Source organism: Ricinus communis, chromosome 1, assembly GCF_019578655.1.
Source record: "Ricinus communis isolate WT05 ecotype wild-type chromosome 1, ASM1957865v1, whole genome shotgun sequence".
NCBI classification, from domain to species: domain Eukaryota; kingdom Viridiplantae; phylum Streptophyta; class Magnoliopsida; order Malpighiales; family Euphorbiaceae; genus Ricinus; species Ricinus communis.
Genome location: NC_063256.1, coordinates 24,374,374 through 24,396,911, shown reverse-complemented (window position 1 = coordinate 24,396,911; position 22,538 = coordinate 24,374,374). Strand labels below are relative to the sequence as shown.

Sequence of the window (22,538 nt, the reverse complement as noted above, 5' to 3'; positions counted from 1 at the left end):
GATGTCTAATTTAGTTAGACAAAAAATATGTTATACTCAGCACTTGAACTTGTAACCTTATGCTATCTTCTGCTTATAATTAAATGTCTTATACCATTTAGGTAGTTATTATTTATGTTTATAATTTTATTGTTATTAGTAATATATTGATTTTTAGATAAGTTTATTATTTATATATTAATTTAGCTTACTAGTTATTTTTATTTATATAAAATACTTATTAATTTAAATATTTTTTGTTTTGTAGGAAATGTAAATTTCCCTTGAATGAGTTTTCATCTATATTGTTGTTCTTTTATTTCAGTTGTTGGAGTTTTATTTAGATGGTTAAAAATATTAATTGATATTTGTATCTTTATTATCATGATTATTATGTTTAAATTTTGAATATTTGTGTTGAATTATCGGCCCGGCCTGAGCCCGCCCAGACTCAGCCAATGAACAGAGGTTTAATAGTTGGCCGGGCCGAGCCGGGCTTTTTAAAAAATTTCAGGCTCGAGCTTGGGTAGAGAGATATTGAAAAATTTTCGGCCTTCGGCGGGCTCAGGCTTTTTCAAAAAAAAAAAGTCAGGCCCGGGCCCATGAACAAGTCTAGTTATAAATAGAAATAAATTCTCTATTGTAATAAGTTATAATTCTTTTAATTACTGTACTAAAAAAAAATTATTTTATATAGTAATATTTTTATTTATAATCTTAAAAAATATATATTATGTTATATTTTATCTTATTATAATATTATTTTACCTCAATAATTTTATTTGTATAATATGAGAAGATATTTATCTATTTTGTCTCTGATTTTTATTATTTTACTAATAAAGTTAAATATTAAGTTGAAAAAATAAAAAAAATCAAATAGAGATTTTAATTATTTTTTAATACATCTCACTTGCCAAAAAAAAAAAAACTAATTGTGGAGTAAATTGTCCTGCAAAAAATGCAAGGGGCAAACTGACCCTTTAGCCGTTAAAAAATTTGACCATTTTTGTTTTTGTTTTCAGAAACGTGTCTGTTATTTGCTGTCTCTGCATCGTCGATCACGCCAGCTCATCCGATCAAAGAAAACCCAAACCCGCATCATCATCACCTACTCTCTCTTCTCTATATAAAAAATCACCGCTTTTAATCAAAGGGGTATTTGTATATGGCATCTTCTTCCCTCTCTTTCTCCACTTCGCTGCGAACTCTTTCGTCTTCTGCGCAAAGATTGTGTAGGCCTTACTCACAATTGGTCAAAACCCAGGTAGCATTTGACCTCAATCACTCCATTGGTAGATTGAAACGGGAGTCCCAAATCATTCAACCACTGATATACAAGAGGAGATTTGATTGCACAGCCAAAGCCGGGATGACGACCGCGGGGACCACTGAGAAAAAGAAGGTAGTTGAGGTATTTGACACAGAGGAAGATCTTGCTGTTTCTCTGGCCAAGTATACAGCTGATTTATCTGAAAAATTTGCTAAAGAAAGAGGCTCTTTTGCTGTTGTTTTATCTGGTGGGTCTCTCATCAAGTCTCTCAGGTAATATCCTATACTTCAAAAGTTATCTCTCTTTTTTATATGCTAAGAAGTTGTAGTTATTAAATTGGCATTTTGTTTAATGTTGGAGTTGCAGGAAACTAGTGGAACCTCCTTATGTTGATACTATAGAGTGGTCGAAATGGCATGTTTTATGGGTCGATGAGAGAGTGGTCCCTAAAGATCATGTTGACAGTAATTACAAACTGGCATATGATGGTTTTCTCTCTCGGGTACATTTCTTTCTTTCTTTCATTTTTTTCCTTTTCAGTCTGAACTTGATGCATTATCATATGATTATGACTCTTGCTGCGATTGAGATGTCAAGCAATATATACAATTATTTGTGGGTTTCGAGTATTTTACATGCTCTGTAACCATTGAGTTTTGTTAGTTGGTCCATGAGTATGATACTTGTCTTTATAAATCTGTCTAGTTCTTACACTCTAATTTATCATAATGGAGTTTGCTGCCACTCTCTTAATTACTTTTTTCTCTATCCTCGAAAATGGACTAGGAAGCTATGGATATATACTTCTTCGCATGATGAAAACACATGAGGGTTATTAAAAAGAAAATATAAGTTTTTTCTTTTTTGGTGACCTGTGATTTACCTTTCATGCTTGATTTTATAATTTATATGATTGTTTTAGATTTAGTCCAACTTTATTTGTTAAAATTGCTACAGAAGCTTGAAGTCATTGGATCAAGTAATTGATGATAATCTTGATGCTTGATAATAATTAAAAAAAATTGTTGCTTTGTTGCATATAGGCATAGCATTTTATATTTATGCTCAATGCTTGTTAGATTGGTTCTTTGTGAATTAATAACATGATACTTCAGATATGGAATCTATTCATGATAAGGTCTTAATTGTGGATGTTCTAGCAGCTTGAATAGAAACTCATGCATCCAATTATCTTTGGTATTTTCTTGTGGTCCTCTTGATTTCTAAGCTGGAACTTGGTAGGCATAGTGTGCTAGATTATGGCACTTATATAGTTTAACTTATCTATCTTCCACATGCACAAACATGGGTTATGGTTTTGCTGCTTATTTCCTATTTAAAGTAACTTCTATGGAAGTCCATTGTATTCCTTTTCCGTCCTGTAACACACTTAGAGACATTTATATGGTGGTCAAGTTGTCTAACTTTTGAACTCCTAAGTTGTTGCTTCTAGCCTCTTTGATGCTCCTTTTTTCATTAACTATTACATTTTTCATGTTGAGTTGCTTTTTTGTTCCTCTTGACTTCTTTGCAAAGATTGGCCACATTTGGCCTATGGGAAATACGGACCTATTGGTCTTGCCTTTATTGTACATTAACAACTTTAAGTAGTTCTAGAAAGTGAAACAGAATTCACTGAGCAACCATATATGGTAACAGCATATGAAATGCCTAAGACTTTTATTCATAACTGTACTTAAATAATATTTGCTTTTAGATGGGAAATGGAAAATAAGTATAAACATAGATAAAATAAGTTCTGATGATCTCAAGTAGGATATGTGTGTTCCACTTTTGATGCAATGAGCTGTTTTGAATTTTCTTCTCTAATGGCATAGATGTTTCACCAAATCAGAAATTAGCAAAATGAACTTTACTTGCAAAAACATGTTCAGACCAAAATACTGTTTTTTTGAACCATCAGAGTAAATTTTTCTTTTTGAGAAAAGAAGGATGAAATGTTTTATGCTAACCCAATATAGAATATCTATTCAGAAACTGAAGCTTCCACAACAATTAATGTGTAAATTTAGGCATCTACAAATAGAACTAAACAGAAATGCAGTTCATGCATCTGGACAAGGCATAATTAACCAATGAATTTGTATATTTTACTACTCTTGTAATAAGACATAGTTAAAGTGACTTGATCTGCTGGAACTGGTTGGTGGACTTCTTGTGACACCAGTGCTTACTCTTTATGTTCTTTAACGAGGATGTCTTCCCTCTGCTTTTCTTCTTTTTCCTTGAGGGTATGAAAGGAAATGTCTGTAAATCAATAGCGATCTCTTGTAAGGATAGAAGTCATGTGCCTTGGAGGGGAAAGTGTTGTCCTATGGGAAAGAAGAAACTTGCTTTGATCTCAATCTAGAATTTGTTGGCCACTTTGGTGGGGATGCAAAAGTAGGGCCTTCAAGGGTTGAAATGCCTCTCTAAACTGATTGTTGGCTTAGGACTCTTAAACTTAGAGTGAACAATTTTCTTTTTGGTAACTCAACCGAGAAAAAGAGCTTTATTAAGTTCAATCTGTACAAATACAACCCAAAATTGCCAATATACAAAATACAAGACATACAAAAGAATAGACATGATCAAAATCGTCAGAACTGTTATGCTTGCTGCTCCAAAACCTAAGGAATAAAACTTCTCCCACCTGATTAAAAACATGACTAGAACTTCTGGTATTAGAAAAAGCAACTTGGTTGCAAGCTCTGCAGACGTAATAAACAGAACTAGTAAATGCTACTCTCTGATTTTGCTCAATAAGTTTATTTGACCTATAACTCTGACAAAACCAACCGAATTTTTCTTTCCTAGGCAATCTGGACCTGCTGGTGTTACAAGCACGCAGCACCTGGTTTCATGCTTGAGTAGAAAATTGGCACTCAGAGAACAAGGACTTTACACACTCATTATCAGCTCCACATAGAACACATTTACTGTCTTGAACAACATTCCTTTCATTAAACAATGGCTAGTAAGTAACTATGTTCCTTATTATCAGCTGGCATATGAAGCCAGCTTTGTTAACATTACTAGAGTAAGAGTTCCATAACAACCTGTGCTAGTACATCCTAGCACCTTCTTTCTTCGTATTTTTCCGTGCATTTTTAGCAGTAAAACTTCTTATTAAGGTTCCTATAAACTTTATGACAACTGCCATACTGACTTTAGAACTCTTCCTGATATATTCCTAACTTCTTCACTCTTCAGTTCTAAGGGATCAGGCAAAATCCCAGGTACCATCCCTCCATACATCACACTTTTGCTCCTTTAGGCACATCAATGTCTTTATTGTCAAGTTTGTCGGGGAATGATTTTGATGTTGTAGATTTATTTTATCCGACTGCTGTGATGCTTGGGTTGTATTCTATCGTACCCTTAGTGATTAGCCCAGTTACATGACCACTCTCATTTGCACTGTATTTTATGTATGAAAATTTGATATATCTAAATTAAAGCTGAAACAAAGAGAATGCTTGCTACAATCACTAAAACATGACATTTTTCACTTTTTTATAAATATTAATTTATAAAAATCATTCTTTTATTATTGTAACAACAAGAAGTTTTTAAATTTTAATTTTTATATATACTTCTTTTGTTATTATTTTGATTTATTTGTTTATTTATTTTTCTTATATGGTATTTCTTGCTCTCTCTCTCTCTCTCTCTCTATATATATATATATATATATATTATATTTGATATTTTTTAAAATTTTAATTTTTCTTTATTTACTAATTTGATTTACATTAGTGAATCTTGTGTTCTCTTTTCTTTTTTATAGTTTAATTATTTTTTTGTTCATTTTTGCTTTTACTCAATTTAATCTATTTATACTTTTTCTTTTTTTTTTTTCAATGATTTTTTTATTTATTAATTGTAGAAGAAGTCTAATTGTTATATAATTTTATAAAATTTTATAATTTCTACCTAAAAACAACCTTAAAGAGTAAAATGAAAATTTTTATTTTAATAAGAAGGTATTGAAACCATTTAAGTTTTCTTAAACCGATTCAACTTCTTTTTCCTCACTATGCTTCTATACTTCAATTTTATTTTTTAATTAGCAATGAATTTAGAATTTAAGTATGATTTTTTATTTCTTTTACAGTTCATAGATTCTAACATTATTTATATTAGTTTTCAACATTCATCAAGAATTTACAAATTAGATAAATAGAATTAGACTGGTCAAAAGAAACTGGAACCAACTCAGAACTGAGATTGTTTCAAGATCGGTTTCTCTTCAGTTGGAATCGGAACTATCTAATCTAATTTCAACTGGTAAAAAGTAATTTATTTTTATTAATTTTTTATTTTTCAAAAATTGATTACTGGTTGGAATTAGAATTTTGAATCGAAACCGGCCGGCTCTATTACAATGACGTTTATTTTTATATGTATTAGGATAGTTATTATATTTATATTTGATATACAAATTAACATCAATAGAAGATATTTAACATATATGCTCTATTAACTACTTAGTTTATATTAGAAATTATAATAATTTGAATAAAAATGACTAATATTACTATTATATAATTTTTCTAATTTGAATAAAAATGACTAATATAACTATTATATAAGGTATACTGAGTTTAATATAGGATATAAATATAAAATTAATTCATAAATATAATATAATAATTTATTAATAAAATATTTAATTAAGTGTGCCGGTATTAAACTAGTTGCCATTTATGATTCAATCTAAGATGTGCACACAGCATTTTCTTTTTGTCCATGTGAGTAACTCATTTCTCAGGTCTTATATTTGCATTATCTAATAAAAATTTTTGTTTACCAAATTTTGGCAGGTACCAATTCCTCCTGGTAATGTTTATGCCATTAATGAGGCCTTGTCAGCTGAGGGTGCAGCTGATGATTATGAAACCTGTCTAAAACATTTGGTTAATATGAAGGTGGTAGAGGCATCATCGAGTGGGCTTCCGAAGTTTGATCTCGTGCTTTTGGGTATGGGCCCAGATGGACATATAGCTTCTCTATTCCCTGGACATTCCCTTGTCAATGAAAATCACAAATGGGTGACCTTTATCAAGGACTCGCCAAAACCACCTCCAGAGAGAATCACCTTTACCTTCCCTGTGATAAACTCATCCTCATATGTTGCAGTTGTGATATGTGGTGCAGGTAAAGCTGATGTAGTGCAAAAGGCACTGGGAAAGAATGAAAATTCTGATGTCCTACCTGTTCAAATGGTTTCACCTGAAGGGGAGTTGAAGTGGTTTTTGGACAAAGATGCAGCTTCAAAGCTGTAGAAATGGATGCGTGAGCACTGTGAGTTTGTCTAACATTAATACTAGTAGTAGTAATAATAATAATGTCAGTGTTATTTTAGGTGCGTGGATGCTCAAGGCTTTCCTGGTCATGACCATCAAGGCTTTCCTCTTTGTGCAGATTCCAGTGCCCGTAACAAAAATGATGCCAGTGAAATGTAGTATTCTGGTTGAAGCAATTTTAGTTATCCTTTCTCCTTTCAATATTTACGACTTTGAATTCAAGTTTACTGCAGGTTACTGTGTTTTTGTGTTGGTTTTATTTTAGGTCAAAGGGTCAATTATACATTTAATTTAAACTTTTCATTGAATAGTTTTTTCTTAAATTTAAATTTTAAGGATCATATACATCCGTAAAATACATTCAATTTTAACTTTTTTAGAAAAGATTTAAGTTCTAATTAAATTATAAAAACTAAAAATAATATTTATTTCTTTGAAAAATTTAAAACTTTGATAAAATATTAAATAAATTAAATTTTAATTTTTAAAAAATTAAATATTAACTTTTTAGAAATTAAATAAATTAAATTTTAATTGTACAAATTAGCTCATGATTTATTATTTTTAGGTTAATTACATTTGAATTTTAAAATTATTAAATACAGGATGATTATATATTATATTAGTAAATTAATAAAATAAATATTATTTTATTTTCTAAAATTTAATTAAAATTTAAAATTTATGTTATTTTTTTTAAAATAAATTATATGTATTTAACTCTTGAAAGGCTATTTATTGGAAAATTTATACTAGATATATTTTATTCTTGAGCACCGTTTGCCTTTTATTTTATTTCATTTTTTTAGTTTTCCCCACTGCATTAACCTTTGAGTCAGACTGTCATACATCTCATGGATGAGCACCTGTATTTGGGCTGAAGATTTGGATATGTTGGATGGCATAATGAGACATGATGTCTTCAGTAATGAAACTGAGTATCTGAGTAGGAAGTACAGATTTTTAAAGATTGGATGATCAGTTGGATCGATTGAGTTGCTTGTCTAACCGATTTAATTGAATATAATTAAATTTTATTTATAATATTATCAAATGATAAATATAATGGACTAACAGTAATTATAAAAAAATTTAACATATTTAACAAAGTTTAAATTTCATATTAAAATTTAAGTAGCCATAACTAAATTACAAGTTTAAGGATAAAGTCAACAATAACAAAGTTTAAAAATTTAGACACATTAAACAATAACAAAGTTTAAAAAGTTTAAGTAACCAAACCCAAATGTTAGTTTGGTTAATCTTTTCATAATCAATAGGAGTATAACCTTTTTTGTTCTCGTTTACAAGTAAATAATAAAATTAAAATTATATAAGTTGCATGAAAATAAATTATAAGCATACAATTTAAATTTAAAAATAATTATTAGATTTCTTTTAAACTCAAGTTGTAATAAAGAAAAAAACACAAAGCTCATTCAATCTTTGATGTTATAAACACGCTCCGATTCTTTCTTTCAGAAGAAGTTTGGCTCAAAATCATTATGGCTAAATTTTGTATGTTTGGAGCATTATACCCAGACACTCCCACCATTTATCTATAAGAGAATACAAAAAAAATAAAAAAAAGGGTTAAAAATATCTCCTTCATGATTAGTTATTAGAGCAAATTATCGTTCAAAACTTCTCAACCTATCTTGATAGGTGCTCACTTCTTCATCTATGCATTTTCGTTGAATTTTTTTTCACTAATTAAGGTGGTCACCATCTCAACAGCACCATCCTTTTTTCACATATATTCTCCTTGTCAGATGCAAAAGCAAGGTTCAGAAGATAAGTTGCTGCATTAATGTCTCATCAAAGTTGCTTGTCCCACCTTGTCTTAGTGAAAGTCTTATTCAATCTCTTTTTATTTTTAAAGATATTCTTTATTGCTTTCCTTCCCCTGTGCATTCTATCAGACAACCAATGAAAGGCTCGATCTGCATCCATTTTATGCAATAAACAACATATAAGTGGAGCAACAACCGCCAACTACCACTGTAATAAACATATAAGTCACACAGGATATGTGCCTTCCAAATTTTTTGAGCACCATGTTTTCAGGTCAGTCCTTTCTTCTATTATATTTTGATACTTATGATGGTAGATATTCGTAAAGATTTAGAGTTATGATAAGGTCTCACATTAGATGATCCTCTCTATTGTGTGAATTTGCCCCTTCTGATAGGAGATCTTCTTGTTCTTTGATGCCCTTCTAGTAGGAAACATACCCATTTTCCTGGATTTTTCTTATTGTTGATTGACTGTGCTAGGCTAGTCACAGATCTCGATACTCTCAAAACGTATTGAATAATTAAAATAAAAAAAATCTCTAAAGATGATGAATTTTATTAACAATTTGAATTTTCTAGAATTCGATTTACACATTATATATATAAGTTAGGAGACATAAAATATTTAATATGTTATTATTTTAATATATAGAATTTTTTTTGTAATATATGTGCTTATTTCGGCACATTTAGCTTAAGTTCACGTATAATTTTTAACGTTAATTTACTAATTAATTAATCACTTTTTAATTAAATAATAATTTAAATTCTAGAGAATAGCATTTTAATTATATTTTTAATATTATATTAATCAATATATTAGTTTTCTTATTACATAATAATTTTAATCCTAAAAATAGTATTTTTATAATATATTAACTAATAAGTTAGTTTTCTAATCATATGAAGAATTTTAATTAAAAAAATACTAAAATCAATTTTATAGTATTAATTTTATTTTTCTAATTAATAAATAATTTGAAATAATATTTATATTATTGGATTGACAAAATTATAAAAAATTAAAATTTAATTAAAAAAGATATCTAAAAAATATTTTAAGTAATTATAAAATTCTATTAAATTTTATCTATAATAATATACGGATAAATTATTAGTTTGATATAATTTAAATTAATTTAAATTTCAAGAGTTATATGACCGAAATGCATATTGAAGCATCTATACTATATTGAACTATCAATACTAAAGCCTATTTGGGAATTTTCTTTTATGTAATATGATAATCATATTATTTGCATATCATTTAAACGATATTACAATAAGATCGTTGATTATTTATATTGTTTGTATTCTTAATACTTTTTTATCATTAAATAAATAATGTTTAATGACATATTATTTGCGTTATATTATAATAAGATCAATAAGTATCTATATTATTCTTATTTTTAATACTTATTTATCATTAAATTAATAATGTAATATATATCCTACCAAATATAATATCTTATATTTTTGCCTTTTTTAGAAAAACATTATTAGTTAATATTTTAATTACATTTATAAATTAATAATAAAAATATAATTAAGATGCTCTTTTAGGATTAGGATTATTATTAATTAAAAATATTATAAACATACTATTTAAAAAAAATATTCATAGTATAAAGTAGAACTGTTATCAAACTCAGCTGAGCCCAACATCAACAAGTTTAAGCTTGGTTTATTTGATTTTGATAGAGGCTCGAGCTCGACTCATTTGAAAATAATTAGACTCGTAAATAGCCGAGCTCGGTTCGATGAATAGTTCGATTTTAATTTAAATTTGATTCGTTAAGTGATTGCATAATAAGAAAAGCTCATATTCGAATTCATTAAACACAATTTGAGTTCAAATTCGAGCTCGTTAATACAATTCGAGCTTGAGTTCAGACTCATTAAGTATTTTTTAATAATTAAATTAATCAATAGCAATATCATATTTTTCCGTGAAGTTTAAGGCATGCTCCAATGGGACAGTTTGCTTTAGTTCCTTGACTAGCTGGTCATTTTAGTACAACTGATGTTATTGCTACTGATGATGACTAAGATGACTCCTTAACGTTCGATTAAGCATTATTTGTATTTCTTAACTTCCTTTAGATATTTTATATTTTAGTATATTTTTCATGTATATATTTGATACATTAATAACATCAAGTTTAATTCCTATTTAATAATTTTAATTAATTTCTCATTCAACCTAAAAACATTCCAAATGTAATAATAATAGTAGTGATATTTTATAAAAATAAAATGTGCTACTTTTTATCGATGGATTGCGATAAAAATATTTATTATCTTCAAAAGTAAAGTTTAATTATAGTATTTAGGGATGAAAAAACTAAATATTTTAATAGTATTTCTATTGTTAATGATAAATTAGCAACGAGATAACTAATAAACAAAATTAAAAAACTGATGTTGATGTCATTAAGGATAATCTAACCGTCGGTAAATCATATCCATTTTAACAACTGCTTTAGTGATGGAAAGTTGTCACCAAATTTTATGGCAAATGACAAAAAGACTATATTTTTAGCGACAGGAGTATTCTCTTTTAATGTCATTGGCTCTTGCTTCTAAATTTAATAAAGGGCAATATACCATATTAAAAATATACTAATAATGCTACACTTGATGCCTACTTCATCTGGCAATATAGAGGTTTTGAGTTTAAGCTTCCATTTCTATACTAGATGAGATTTTATTTTTTATAGCGAATATAAAAAAATGTCTATCTCTTATCATGTAGTCCATGGCCGGTTGAACCTCCTATGGATAAAAGAATTATACTAACAATACTTTTGACCTTTTTAGCCAATTTAACAGCCAACTTATTGACTTATTTAGTCTAGGTTTAATGATCAAAACAACCTAGACCATTTTTTTGGTTTTACCTTAATCTCTTAACTTTGATAATCTTACTTTGATTTGGAAATTTAATTTTAGTTATATCTAATTTAGTGAAATCAAGAAATTAGCATGGCCTATGAATGACGTAATTGCCACACATTTATATAAGATTTTTTTGATAAAGAATTTATTTGCAATTATATATGATATAGTTCTTAAACAATAACAAATTTTTATTACACCTTTAATATTAACTTATATAAAAATAATCAATATATTAATAAGAGTTAGATATCTTGCTTAACAATTATTTTAATCCTAAAATATACCATATTAATATATGTTAATATTAATTTGAATTATTTTAATTATTAAGTTATATTCTAATTAAATAATAATTTTAATTCTAAATAAATATACTAATTGTATTTTTACTATTAATCATAAATATTTAGTATATGTTGAAAAATATTGCCAATTATTATATGATAAGTATTTTATTATTACTTAAATTTTATATATATGAATTATCCAATAAAAACATAATTTCAATTTTTTAAGTTGAATATATAATTACAATCATAGCAACCGTTAGCATAAGTGTATTAGAAATAAAGGTAAGTTCAAAAGAATTATAATGTAGTTTGATGCTTTTACATTTAGGGGACAAGTTTTTTTTTATCAAATAAGTAACATGTGTGTTTTTTTAATATTTCTTAAATATATTTAATATTTTTCTCATTATTTAGATTGTAAGTATTAGTAAAAATATAAAATTTTAATTACATAAGTACTTTTACATATTTAGCATCTGACTAAATATCTTGTAATCATAATAAATGGTTAAAATTATTTTAACTGAATTTAAGAAATAAATTTTAAATAAAATTTTAATATATTTATAAATTTTATGATACATTGTTAGATGCCACATTGCTTATAAAACCATAATTTAGTATTGGTTCATGTCAAATATAAGCAAACTATATAGAAAATGATAAAACATAAATATGTATGTAAAAAATTCTAAAAAAATAAAATACTGCTCTTTTAATATGGAAATATATTTATTCCTCAAATGAAAAAGCACCAAATCACGTGATCTTTTTCTAATTGTACCCTTAGAAATATACTCCAAGGCTAACAATATTTATCGTTAAAAGGAAAAAAAAAAAGTTTAACATATTCTCCAACTAAATCGATATTTATTATAATTAGTTATTTATCCGTGCATTGTACAACTGTTATTATTATTTTGATTATAAAATCTTGATAGATACAATTTAATAAAATTTTTAATATTTCATATTAATCTAATTTTTTTTTAAAAAATAACAACAAACGAAATATTTTTAAAATTTTAAAATATTATTAATGTAATAATATAAAAATTATTTATTAATTAATTTTAATATTAAATAAATTGATATATCAATATAATTCTTTTTTAGAATAAAAAATTATTATATAATTAAAAATTAATCTATTATTGCAATATAACATAAAAATATAATTTAAAATATTATTTTTAGAATTAAAATATTATCTAATTATAAAACTAATTTATTAGTTAATATAATATTAAATTATAATTAATAAATTATTTTTTAAAATTAGAGTCGGTGTAACTTATGAATTAATAAATTAAAAAAATTAAAATTATACATAAATTTAAATTTTATATATTAAAATAAAAATTTTAAATATCAAAAATTAAATACATATGTCAAAAGAATTTAAATTTCAAAATATATATATATATATATATATTTGGTGTTTAAATTGTATTGAAAAGTCAATTATATTCTCTAGCCAATCATATGACGCAACTTGCTGTCTTAACTCTTTTTCCATATTTTCCAAACTGCACACGCATTTCGCTCGTTTTTCCTTCCGTCAGAGAGGCCAATCTATCAAAGCAAATAGGCAGGGATGACGACTGAGAATAAAAAGGTGGTGGAGGTGTCGAACACGGAGGAGGCTGTTGCTGTTTCTCTTGCCAAGTACACTGCTGATTTGTCTGAGAATTTTGCTAAAGAAAGAGGCTATTTCACTGTCGTTTTGTCTGGTGGGTATCTCATCAACTCCCTAAGGTAACTTCTCTTACAGTTACACTCAACTCACTTATCTTGAATTGGGGGTTTTGGGATTTTGATTGTATTTATTTATTGTTTAACATGTTTGTGTTTCTTCAGGAAACTACTAGAACCACCTCATGTTGATTCCATAGAATGGTCGAAATGGCATGTCTTTTGGGTGGATGAGAGAGTGGTCCCTAAAGATCATGTTGACAGTAACTACAAACTAGCATTGGATGGTTTTCTCAGTCGGGTATTTTCTTTTTTCAAATTTTCAGTCTACCATTTAATGCATTATCATCTGGTTATGATTATCATTAAAGCCCCGTTTATCACATCTTTTTGGAGTAGAGATTATAATTTTTCTTTTAATATTTTTTCTTGCGATTTCCAAAATGATTTTTGGTGTCATTTCTTAGAGCTGGTTTTGAAAAAGCAGATTCTGAAAGATTTTAAGAAAATACATAAAATGAAAAATCAAAAGTTGATTAGAAAAGCTATGCCGAACTCGGGCTAAAATTTTATTGTTAGGAGTTTTAAGTATTATACATGCTATGTAATCATTTAGTTGGTCCATGAATATGATACTAGTCCTTATTAACCTATCTAGATCTCTCTCTTATTTGTGATACCGGACCATATTGTTACTCTCTTGATCAATTTTTCTGTATGGTTATGATTATTCACATGGTGGAAAAGTATGAGATATGGAAATTAAAAATTTATTAAGGTTGCTTTGATCTTGAGGGTTATAACTTACAAAAAATCTAAAACTTGTTCTGACTTGTGATTCACTTTTCATGCTTCCTTTCTATAATTCATATGATTTTACTTGAGATTGAGTCCAACTTTATTTGTTAATATATGTTTTAAGAAGCTTGATTTGATTGGCTCAAATAATTGATGATCATGTTAATGCTTGTGATAAGATAATCATTTGTTGGTTTGTTAAGTATAAGCAAGGCATCTTGATATTTATGTTCAATGCTTGTTAGGTTGGTTCCACTTGAACTGATTAGTATCATGATATTGTTGGCATGGAATCTTTTCATGATAACATCTAGATTATAGATGTTCGAGCTTGAATTAGAAACTCATGCATCCAGCCTTGATCTCTGAGTTGGGACTTGCTTTCAAATGCCTAGCAGTCACAGTGTGCTAGAATGTGACACTTAATATTTTAGTTTGTCTATGTTCTAGAAGCATAGATGGGTAATGGCTTTGCATCTTATGAAAAATTCATTTCTTGTCCTTTTCAAGGTAAATAGATATATGCTAGCCATCTAGTTTAAGTTACAAACTATTTAATCTGTAACTTATGCCCCCTTTTGTCTTCCTGTTCTTTTTCCTATTAATTATTACATTTTTCTTCTTGGATGGCTTTCCTTCTCTTGATTTCTTTTTTAAGTTTGAACACATTTAACCTGTGGGAGATATGAACCTACTTGGCCTTGCTTTTATTCTACATTCATAACTTTAATAATATCCTAATACATTACTACACCACTCAACTAGAATACAAGTGCTTACAATTGGTTTGCTTTTCTCCACTCTCACCTGCACTTGTCATTTTTTAATATTGTTCTTCAAGTGTATGAAAATAGATTGGCCTTTAACTAGGTTCAAAATGTATATATGGAGGATTTTCATCGTTCAAATGTTTTACATATTACCTATATGTCAATGCATTCTATGAATGAAATGAGGGCTGTGCATTGATGGACTCATATGTGCTTGTGGACTGTTCTGCTCATACTCTGGGAATGCAATGTGCTATTTTGAAATCAATAAGGGAGAAAAAGAATGGGTTCTATGCTAATGGAGTTGCCATCTATGGTCTAACAGAGTGTACAGTTTGAGAGATTATGGATATAAAAACCTACTAAAGCATTTGAATTTATGGGATTTTATTCTAAAAAGGACACAGTGAAAATCTGTCATTTTTCCTTAAATAAAAAGATTGCCTTCCTTTATTGAGACAGCTTAAAAAATAGGTAACTGGTTACCCCTCAGGTGGGTTTAAGTTCCCTGATTTTCCCTCCTCTTATGTACTATGCTTAACCTGCACCCCCGGTGGACCACCTTGTTTATATTGTTACTCCAGGTGAAATGTAAGTTACTGCTTGACTCGTAAATCAACCAATTCTATAGTTTTAAGATTATTATTCCCGTAAAACAAGCATTACTATCACTCGCTTTTGCAAATACACCTTCAGATCAAAACACCTGGATTTTTCAAAACCATTGCACTAAATTTTTCTTTTTGGATAGAAAAGGATGATTGTGTTTAAACTAAACTATAATGAATGCAGTATAGAATTTCCTTTCGAGAATTGAAGCTACCACAATAATTAAAATACCATTATAGGCACATATACCAGAAGTTAGAGAAGAAATGTAGTTAGTGCTTCTGGAATAAAGCATCATTAAACAATAAATTTGTTAATCTTAGTACTCTTGTAATAAGACATAGTTAAAGTGACATATTCTGCTGAACTTCTTATGACACTGATTCTCACTCTTTATGTTGATTTAGAGAATGTCTTTCTTGTTCTTTTCTTCTTTCGTTGTGAGTATGAACAAAATTCTCTATATCATTAACAATCTCTTGTAGAGAGAGATATGTCACATGCTTGGGGAATATCTTTTCCTACAAAAAAGAAGAACTTATTTTGATCTCAATCTAATACAACTTTGTTGGAGATGCAACAATGGGGCCTTCAAGAGAGGAGAAGCCTTTCTATACTAATTGTGGGGTGTCGAACCCTTGAACTTATAATGGATGAATTTTTCTGTGAAGGCTTTTATTGTAGATTTACTGGATTCCCACTCATGTGCACAAATATCTTTCATGCTTGGCTTGCACCTCTTTTCTACCCGTTGCAATTCCTATCCCTCGGTTGCATGAGCATTTTTGTTTGCAATTTTATATGTTTAATTGGCATTTACCATTCAGTCTAACATCAGTATGCAACATTTTCTTTCATGACAATGGGTAATATATTTCTCAGTTGCTTGTAATTGCATATTCGGATAAATTATTTTGTTTCCAATTTTTTGCAGGTACCAATTCCTTCTGATAATGTTTATGCCATTAATGACACCCTGTCTGCTGAGGGTGCGGCTGATGATTATGAAACTCGTATTAAGCATTTGGTTGATACAAAGGTGATGGATGTTTCATCGACTGGGTTTGCAAAATTTGATCTCTAGCTCTTAGGTATGGGCCCAGATGGACATGTAGCTTCTCTGTTCCCTGGGCATCCCCTTCTCAACGAAAAGGAGAGATGGGTGACCTTTATTAAGGACTCGCCAAAACCACCTCCACAGAGAATTACCTTTACTTTCCCTGTGATAAACTCATCTGCATATGTTGCAATGGTGGTGTGCGGTACAGGTGAAGTTGATGCAGTGCAAAAGGCACTAGGAAAGAATGAAGATTCTGATCTGCTGCCTGTTCAAAGGGTTTCGCCTGAAGTGGAGATGAAGTGGTTTTTGGACAAAGATGCAGCTTCAAAGCTGTAGAAATTAGAAGTGTGAGCATTGCGAGTTTGTCTACTAATACTAATAATAATAAATTATGTCATGATATGTTTGGTATGGGTGCTCAATAAATGTACTAAATTATGTAGTATATCCTTCATAATCAAGAACTAGCAAGGCCTTTACTCCTTGCATAGATTTCAATGCCTAGAATAAAAAGGATTTAAATGAAATTTTGTTTTTTGGTTGAAGCAAATTAAGTTAGATTCTTTTCCTTTCATCTTTACCACCTTCAGTTTAAGATTACTGTGTGTTACTGTGTTAGTTCTGTTAGATTTTTTTTTTCTTAGTTTTTTTTACGTACCAGTAGACCTGTTCATGGGCCGGGCTTGAGCGGGCTCAGGCCGGGCCTGACCGGGCTTGACTTTATTTTGAACAAGCCCGAGCCCGCCCAAGCTCGGAAATTTTTTAATATCTCTCAGTCCAAGCCCGAGCCCGAATTTTTTTAAAAAAATCCGGCCCGGCCCGGCCCGACCAATTGTTAAACCTGTAAATACAGTTCGGGTCGGGCTTGAGTTTAGTTTTATTTAAATATATTATTAATAACAATAAAATTATAAACAAAAATAATAGGTAACTAAGTAGTAAGTAGCACTTAATTATAAGTTAAAAGGTCACAAGTTCAAATGCTAGGTATGACATTTTCTTTTTCTAATTAAACTAAACATCGGACCGGGCCGGGCCGGGTCAGGCTTGAATTTTTATGGAAATTTCAAGCCCGGCTCTAAAATTTCGGGCTTTTTATGGATTCGGGCCGAGCCGGGCTTGTACATAAAAATTATTATTCAAACCCGATCCGAAAAGTGCGGGCCTGGGCGGGTACCCAGGCCCATGAACAGGTCTATGTACCAGTATGTATGATTATACATATGGGACTGCATATACCTTTGTGTCAAACCAATTCCTTGTCTGAATCATTCATTTAATAGATGAGCACTTGTCTCTTCAGCTCAAGATTCGGATATGATTGATAAGAAGTTTTAGTCCTCTCTGCAGCAGGATATGCTTTCAAATCCTGAAGGTATTACCAAGTTTTCAGGTCAGGTGACATTTTTTATTTTATGAATTTCTCTTACAGCATCTCCAACAAATTCCAACAAACTCTTAAATCACAGTCCTCTCTGTTATATGAATATATGCTAAAATTAGGCTTTCAGTGGACTCTATACTTCATAATTTTCTAAAATGATTAAAAGTGGCATTCTCTTCTTAGATTGAAAGAGGAAAAAGTAGCTTTTTTAAATATATTTTATTTTTTTTCTTTATAATTGTTTTAATAATTGTATTATTAATAAAAAATATTAATTAGACAGTAAAATAAAAAATATTATTTAAATATATACGCATTTTAAGATAAATTAAAATAAAATCAATTATAAGTTAAAATAGAATTAATTATTTATAATTTAATAGAGAGATATATAAAAAAACAATGTTGGGGATGCTTTTACATTACAAATGAAAATTACAGAACAAGGCTTTCCTCACCAAGATGTGGGCAGCAAACTCTCAACAATTAGAAAGGCAATCAGCCAATATAAGGTTTTTGTTTTGCTTCTTTTCTGTTGGATAAACTTGTTTTAAGTACCAACACAACCAGAACCACCTCTTCTTTTTAAGCTAACTAGCCAGGTCTGGTAGTTAAATAAACAGACAATGTTCTCAGCCAGTAACAACTTTAATGCAATACCATAGCCCCAGAAAAAATATATTTATTCTATTCGTTTTGCATACAAAATTAAAAGAAGAAAGAAAAGAAAAGAAAAGAAAAGAAAAGCAATAAATATCATCCCAATGAATTAATTGATATCCCATTAATTTCTTTTTTCAATTATTCTTCCCTGCTCCGGTATCTTATACTCTACAATTAAATGATTTTTTTTAGGTGAACTGAACCCAATCTGCTAAATAGGATAATGAATTATATTGTCTGATATATTCTATTAAATATTGCATTTATATTTGTTAGTACATAATATCTTTTATGAACCATGATTGGAGATGGACCAATATAAATGTAAGATATTATAAAATATGTTAAATGGTATAATTATATTAAGAAGGGCATAATCCTCGCGACAAACTGAATTTATCTAAAAATCTTTAAACTAGATAAATAATAAATATATAACAGTTGTAAAGTTTAAATCAAATATAAATTTTTCAAATTATTTATCACCCAGTCAAAAATAACTAAAATGTAATATACAAAGAGTAGCCAACAACCTTTTTTTTATTAAAAAAAAAAAAAGCATCTTCAATCTTTGAGCTTTAAGCTCCTATCGGACTTTATCCTCCTTTCTCTCATTTTTGTTAGCCCTTTTGCAAAAGCTCTTAAAAGAAATGTAGCTGAATTGCATTTTCAAGATATGAAGAGATGATTATGTCCCAATATATGTGACAATTAGATTGAAAATGAAATAAATAACACAACCCTTTAGTGATTCAATTGGAAAAATAGAATCATATCATGATTCGATTGACTGGCAGAATCATGTGTATTCCTACTATATAATTCCTCACAAATGATTATTTATTTATAAAAGTATGGGCACAAAATTGCAATACCTCAATTGGGTCCCCGAGTTCTTACCAAATTATTTGGGGAAGATATGCATTTTTGCCCCTAACATTTAGTGCAAGGAGTGAATTAGTCCTTCAATTAATTTTTGGCGCAATTATACTCTTAATTTCTTAAAAAGCTGTAATTTAAGCTCTTGCTATTGATAGTTAAAGATAATTTAGCTAGTGGTGGTCCTTCAAATATATTTAAATATTAAAAATTTCTCTTTTTTTTATCCTTAAAGTATAGAACAACAATCTTTAGTTGTTAATTTACAGTACGTTCAAAACTTTCAAATGTATCTCAACGATCATTTACATTCTTTAAGTCAATTAATTTATGCAATTAAGTTCCTGAAGCTTTCCAATTACTATTTCAACGTCCATTTATTGTAATTAAATTCTTAACTCTTATTATACATTAACACTATTTAGCGTACAGTAATTTAGCTCTTAGTTTTATTTCCTAAGCTAATTTTATATTCTCATCTTATTAATTACATGTTCCTAGCTCATATTTGTACGCGCATAGATTAATTTTATATTCTTAGTTTATTATTAGCCTATTGAGACAAAGGGTTAAGAACTCCTCTAGAATTTGTAGCTCAAGACCAAATAAGTCTAATTTCAACTATTTTAACAAATAGATCCATAACTTCTATTTAAGGGCCAAATAGATCCAAATTTTGAAAAAATTATGAACATGTCTATTATACTCATTATTTACATTAATTAAATAAATATTAATTTTTAATATTCAAAATAAAATTTAACTTTAAATTTTATATATTAAAATATTTGTATTTTATCAAAAAATTAAAATTTATAATTATTGCTCCTATTTCACTATTATCATCGACTTTGCCAAATCATCATTAACACCGTTGCCATCAATTTCATTAGTTTTAGTCAAAATTTGGATCTATTTGGCCTTAAAATAGAAGTTATGGGTCTATTTATTAAAATAGTTGAAACTAGGCTTATTTGACCTTGAGTTACAAGTTTAGGGGGGTATTTGATCTTTTGTCCTTTAATTATGCTTGTTAATTTACTTCAGTTTAGTTAAGTACCTAAAGTAATTTAGGTTCATTTATTACCTGCACAGTCATTTAGATTAAAAGTTAAATAATCGTGCATTTCACATTTATTGTATTAATTGTAATTAGTTGAGATAACAAGTCTGACACACTAGCAATTAATCACATATGAAAGAACCGAAATAATGACCAACAATATTTAATATAAAAAGAGCATGCAATTCACTTTTTATAAAAATATTATAATAAATAAATAGTGATACACTATAACTTTTCTACAATTGTATTTTATTTAGAATTAATTTTTACATAGCTGTAAAAGAATTTTAATTTCAACTTGAGCTAATTAAAAATAAAAAAAACTTTATATTAATAATAAATAACTTTTCAAATTCTTATTTTAAGAAAATTTAGCTTTTGAATAATATGATACATTGTAAAAGTAAGTGTTATGTTATATGAAAAGTGTAAGATGAAATAAAATATTTTATGTAAAGTTGTTTGGCCCAATAATTTATTTTTCAAAGTTGTCATTGTATTTTAAATCTTGAAACAAACTTTGTATATTTCCTACACTACTTAGATAAAAAGTATTAGGATCTTAAAATTATGTCTATTTCCTTTTGTGATACATATATCATAGTTTTGACAAGCTGAAAATTAATTAATTATATTAGTTTTTTTTATGCCACTTGCAATAAAGATATTTAAGTTAAAATATTTTTTTTACCCATATCCTTATTAAGTCATAATCTCTTCATAATAACAAAATTAATTTAGTTTCAAAAGTATGACTTTAAAAATATTTTACTGTATATTATTCAAAAGGGAAAATATATATTTTCTAATAAGTATTACTATATAACTAAATGTCTATAACTAATATTAATCCATATTAGTTATAAATATTTACTTAAATAGTCTAATTGTTAGAAAATTTTAAAATAATATATTAAATTCAACTAAAATTTTAACTTTTTAATTGGAAAACCCTATAAATTGGTCATGACAAATTCTTTAGAGCCCATATAAATAAATTTAAATTAAGATATTGAAAGCTAAAATAATCTTAAAAACTATCTTCTTTATTTAATGTAGTAAGATCTTTCTATAAGAATATTCTACATAGGAATAACCTCTACATAATTATAAAAAAAAATTGATTTCCATTTCGGCCAGTTTTAAATAGAAATAGACTCTATATTATAATAAGTTATGAAATTTTTAAGTGTCATCTTAAGAAAATATTTCTCTATATAGTAATATTTATATTTATCGTCTTATTTTATTATTATTTTTGTCTCATTATTTGTATAATATAACAAGATATTAATATATCTTATCTCTAGTTACTATCATTTTACCAACAAAATTAAGTATATATCAAGTCAAAAATAAAAGTTTTAGTACTGAAACCTTCATTAAATTATAACATTTTTATATTCATAAATTTTATTTGATCTCAAGTATATAACTAATAAGAAGATTTTACAGTTGTTGTTGTAGCCATCTCCATAAATACGCCGCCTCTCATTTTTCCTTGTCAAATCTAGCCTATAATTTACAGTATTATAATCATAAGATATATAAAAGGCAAAAGGGGAAAGGATAGGTAAATATACTAAAACAAACTTTTACTGATTGTAATTTATCATTAATTAAATCAGAATAAATATCAAATTTAGAAAATAATTTAATGACAATTGAAAATCATATTTAAATATATACTAAAAAGAGTTTTATTGCAACTTGAACAAAACCCTAAAATTGGAATATTTTGATTAAGAGTAAAGTTGTTATAGAGAGAGAAAATAAAATATGGAAGAGAATTGAACTCGTTAACTCTAGTTAAAAGAATATAGCAAGGTTTTATACTAAGTCAACAATTGCTTAAAGGAAAAATACTAAACTACCCTTTGTAAATAACTAACATAAATACATATTTTAAAATCCCCCCTCAAGTTGGAGGCTGCTGAGGAACAAGAAGTCTCAACTTAGAATGTAAAAAAGAATGTTGCTGAGCACCAAGGGCCTTAGTGAAGATATGTGTTGATTGAAGAGCAGATTGCACATGGACGCCAGAGGCCAGATTGAATATGATC

The 22,538-nt window shown here is 28.1% G+C and overlaps 2 protein-coding genes across 5 annotated transcripts; both read left to right on the top strand.

Annotated features, from left to right (window-relative positions):
• The first annotated feature begins 1,032 nt into the window (after positions 1 to 1,032).
• Positions 1,033 to 6,762, top strand: LOC8258038 (probable 6-phosphogluconolactonase 4, chloroplastic). 4 transcript variants are annotated; one of them, XM_025157179.2, is made up of 4 exons: positions 1,033 to 1,524; positions 1,619 to 1,754; positions 6,079 to 6,235; positions 6,413 to 6,762. In XM_025157179.2, the coding sequence occupies exons 1-4, from the start codon at positions 1,148 to 1,150 to the stop codon at positions 6,538 to 6,540; spliced, it is 798 nt and encodes a 265-aa protein (XP_025012947.1). In that variant the 5' UTR covers positions 1,033 to 1,147; the 3' UTR covers positions 6,541 to 6,762. The 4 variants fall into 4 exon arrangements, with proteins under 4 accessions (XP_025012947.1, XP_015574133.2, XP_015574132.2 ...); XM_015718647.3 differs by having other exon boundaries at positions 1,034 to 1,524; positions 6,079 to 6,559; positions 6,621 to 6,762; XM_015718646.3 differs by having other exon boundaries at positions 1,035 to 1,524; positions 6,079 to 6,559; positions 6,680 to 6,762.
• A 489-nt stretch (positions 6,763 to 7,251) lies between these two features.
• On the top strand, positions 7,252 to 17,028 carry LOC8258036 (probable 6-phosphogluconolactonase 4, chloroplastic). The gene is given in 4 exon segments (XM_015718645.3): positions 7,252 to 8,628; positions 13,117 to 13,309; positions 13,412 to 13,547; positions 16,358 to 17,028. Coding segments are annotated over 3 exon segments (759 nt in total). The 5' UTR covers positions 7,252 to 8,628; positions 13,117 to 13,148; the 3' UTR covers positions 16,820 to 17,028.
• The last annotated feature ends 5,510 nt before the right edge of the window (positions 17,029 to 22,538 follow it).